This window comes from Olea europaea, unplaced genomic scaffold, assembly GCF_002742605.1.
Source record: "Olea europaea var. sylvestris unplaced genomic scaffold, O_europaea_v1 scaffold312, whole genome shotgun sequence".
In the NCBI taxonomy this organism is placed as follows: domain Eukaryota; kingdom Viridiplantae; phylum Streptophyta; class Magnoliopsida; order Lamiales; family Oleaceae; genus Olea; species Olea europaea.
In genome coordinates, this window is record NW_019249964.1 from 151,264 (window position 1) to 154,749 (window position 3,486).

Consider the following 3,486-nt stretch of genomic DNA (forward strand, 5'->3'; position numbering starts at 1 on the left):
AAGATAATGCTATTGTATATAAACATTTACATAATATGGAAATAACATCCAATTTAAAAATTCAATTGATGACGAACACTTATTTGAGCAAAAATCTGAAAAAAAAAATTAGTATAATTTGCTCAAAATAGAATAGAAACTCTGAGTAATACGTTTGCAGCAAAGTCGTGATAATACATCACTTACTATTCTCCAGTGAGATCGCGAGTCGTAATCACGAACCTAATAGCGCGTGATAGAACTTAGACCTCCCACGAATAGAAATTGCTAATTCCAAACTAATCTTCGACCTACCAAATCAATGTACAAAGATTTAACCATATTGTACACTATTAAATGTTATACATTGTGCATAAGAAATTGTACCTTCTGTCTAAATAATGCAAAAACAGTATTCTTGTTATCAGAAACAAATCAGAAAGAGGAGAAACCGAATTAGAGAGATCGGTAAGAGAAAACAAAGAAAAGTGGCTTCCATTTTCTGATTCAGAAAATAAAATTGAAGGGAAAAAGCAGAGATTTAAAAATGTAAGTAAAATTTGAAAGGTAAAAGGGCATATTGAAGAAGAAGTTACACGGTTTTCAAGAAACAAGCGAGAATTCAAGAAAATAATAGCTGAGTGTTTTTGTGATTGTTATTTGGCTGAATCGAATCAGGAGCTTCAATAAGGTCAGCCCAATAATTTTTCTCTGTGATATGATATTTTTCTCAATGTTTGAAACTTCTGTTCTTTTATGATTCGTTTACTTCATTCAAGTTTGAATTCTGTGAATGAAAATCTGAATTTGAAGTTAAGAATTCAAGCTTGAAACTTTTATTAAAAAATTGGCCTTTAGGTTATTAGGAATTTTGTGGAAATACATAAACTGTGGTGGGCTTACTTGGAGTTACAGGGAGGTATCTTTATGGGGTTATGAAGCTTAGTTAAATGAAAGAGTTTGTGCATTTTAGTCGTGGTTTTGTGCATAGTGTTGAAAATTTGGAAGGTTTTCGGATTGGGTTTTTGGAGGGAGAGTTAATTTAATTGAAAATTTGAGATCTCTGGGCCAAGTATTTTGTGACAATTGAGTTTTTGGAGATGGGTTTCGGTTTGACATCGTTAGGGTTGTTGTCAGAAGGATTAAATGTTGTTTGGAAGATGGGTTTTTGGAATTGGAATGGAATTTAATTTGAGGTTCTCTATCATTGTTGTCTTGAAGAGTGCTTCTTTTACATGGATTTTGAGTGTTGAAAGAACCAGAGAGATGCAACCTCCACATCATCATTCGCGGATCGATCTTACTGAGCTTAAAGTTCAGATTGTGAGGAAACTTGGGCCGGAGATGTCCAAGCAGTATTTTCATTACTTGAATAGCTTCTTCAGTTTGAAGCTGAATAAGGTTGAGTTCAATAAGCTTTGTCTTAGCATTCTTGGGCGGGAGAATATTCCACTACACAATCTGTTTATTCGATCAATACTGAAAAATGCTTGTAGTGCAAAAGTCCCACCACAGGCAACTTACAATGATGTTGTGAAGCATAGTACACAAGTTAATATCAAAGAGATTCCGACTGATGGTTATCGTCAAAATAAACCCCAATCCACCATGACCCAGGCTTCTGGCTTGCCAGGTTCGGCTTACGGAGGTGACATATTACTGGTTTCACCCAAAAAAGCCAGGACAGGCTCCCGTGATCGGAGGACTGGAGAACGTCGTAGTGTACTTGGACCAAATGGTGAAACCAGTTTTGCATCTCAGCACTCGACTGCTACACAGTCAAGCGATTTCAATGTCATCTTGGAGAATGGGACTCTTAATCCACTTGATATTGGGAGGCCAATGCAGCATCATCAAGAACCCATGCAGCAAGCTGGGAATGAAACGATAAAGACATCATCAAATGGTCCAGTTTCTGTACATAACAATGACTTGACTGAATTGCTTGTAAGAGATGAAGGGAAAGAGGTCTATTCAAAGAAACTTCTTAGAGCTCCACTTGGGATTCCACTATGCTCAGTCAGCATTGGCGGGGGGCGCAAAGCTCTGCCTCTTTCAAGTAGCAGTAGATATTTTAGCACTTATAACAATGGTGCTTTGTTAGACAATCTAACATTAAGGGAAAGAATGGAGCAGATTGCTGCCACACAGGGTCTCGAAGGGGTGTCAATAGACTCTGCCAACATGCTAAACCATGGTTTGGATTGTTACATGAAAAATTTAATCAGGTCTTGCATTGAACTTGTTGGTGCTAGGTGTGGGCATGATCTAACAAAAAGTAATATCCACAAACACCAGGCATATATGAAGCTTGTTAATAGTGTCAGACCAGGTCATCAACAGCAGATGCAAATTAGTGGTCGGCCTTTGGATTTTCAAGAACAGAAAGCCCACTGCCCCATTTCCTTGCAGGATTTTAGGGTTGCCATGGAGTTGAATCCTCAGCAACTAGGCGAAGACTGGTCGTTGCTGCTAGAGAAAATATGTACTCATGCATTTGAAGAATAACGGGTCTTGAGCTCATCATTTTTCTCCAGTTAAGTTTAAATGGTGTCAGACCAGGTCATCAACAGCAGATGCAATTCGGCCTTTGGATTTTCAAGAACAGAGAGCCCACTGCCCTTTTTCCTTGCACGATTTAGGGTTGCCATGGAGTTGAATCCTCAGCAACCAGGCGAAGACTGGTCGTTGCTGCTAAAGAAAATATGTACTCATTCATTTGAAGAATAACGGGTCTTGAGCTCATCATTTTTCTCCTGTTAAGTATAAATACGTTCTTGTTAAAACAGAAAGGCATGCTTCTGATGTTTTCCAGCTGGGCCACTGGATGGCCTTGATATGGTGGTTTCTCGTACATTAGCCTTTTGAACCAGTGCCATTAAAGTAAAACTCCATATCTTACGAGATGACAGGGACGAGCAGGTATTGGTATTTCATCCTGCTACACGGCTTCACTTCCTTGGGAAGTGGCTGATCATCAGCAACCAAGAATTCAGATGAGAAGATGCCCATATTTTTTTGCAATGTTGTACAATTAGCTTATTTCTCACTTCACTGTTCCGCTTTCTCTTGTATTTACCGAGTCTAGAAAGTTTAGAACAGTTTTGCAGGAATAATTTGTGCAGTTCAATATTTCAGCCAAAAAAGTTGGAATTGCAATGCAAGAGCTATGTGAATGTACCAAGATTAAGATTGATTGGTATCCGAATATTAGCAACATGTCATATAATTTGCTATCCCAGCTTTATACTGAAGTTTGCATATTGGCTTACTGTGTATATCACAATCTTCAGTTTGTATTTCTCTGAATTCATTATATAAATTGGGTGGAGTTGGTTATGTATAAAACATGGGAAAAGTGACTTTCTTGTCAACTTGATAGGCCAAATATTCGGACTTGATCCGATAGTGAAATTACAAATGTAAATAGATTAACTTGTTCCACTCGTCGAGTAGATCGTTGTGATATATTTGGAATCCCAAAATCAATTTCAGATGAATGAGAAA

The 3,486-nt window shown here is 37.8% G+C and overlaps 1 protein-coding gene across 1 annotated transcript; it reads left to right on the forward strand.

Moving 5' to 3' along the window:
• Window positions 1-396: 396 nt before the first annotated feature.
• Window positions 397-3,282, forward strand: LOC111385304. Its single transcript, XM_023009686.1, has one exon. It carries the CDS (start codon window positions 1,126-1,128, stop codon window positions 2,485-2,487), a length of 1,362 nt encoding a protein of 453 aa, XP_022865454.1. The 5' UTR covers window positions 397-1,125; the 3' UTR covers window positions 2,488-3,282.
• Window positions 3,283-3,486: the final 204 nt, after the last annotated feature.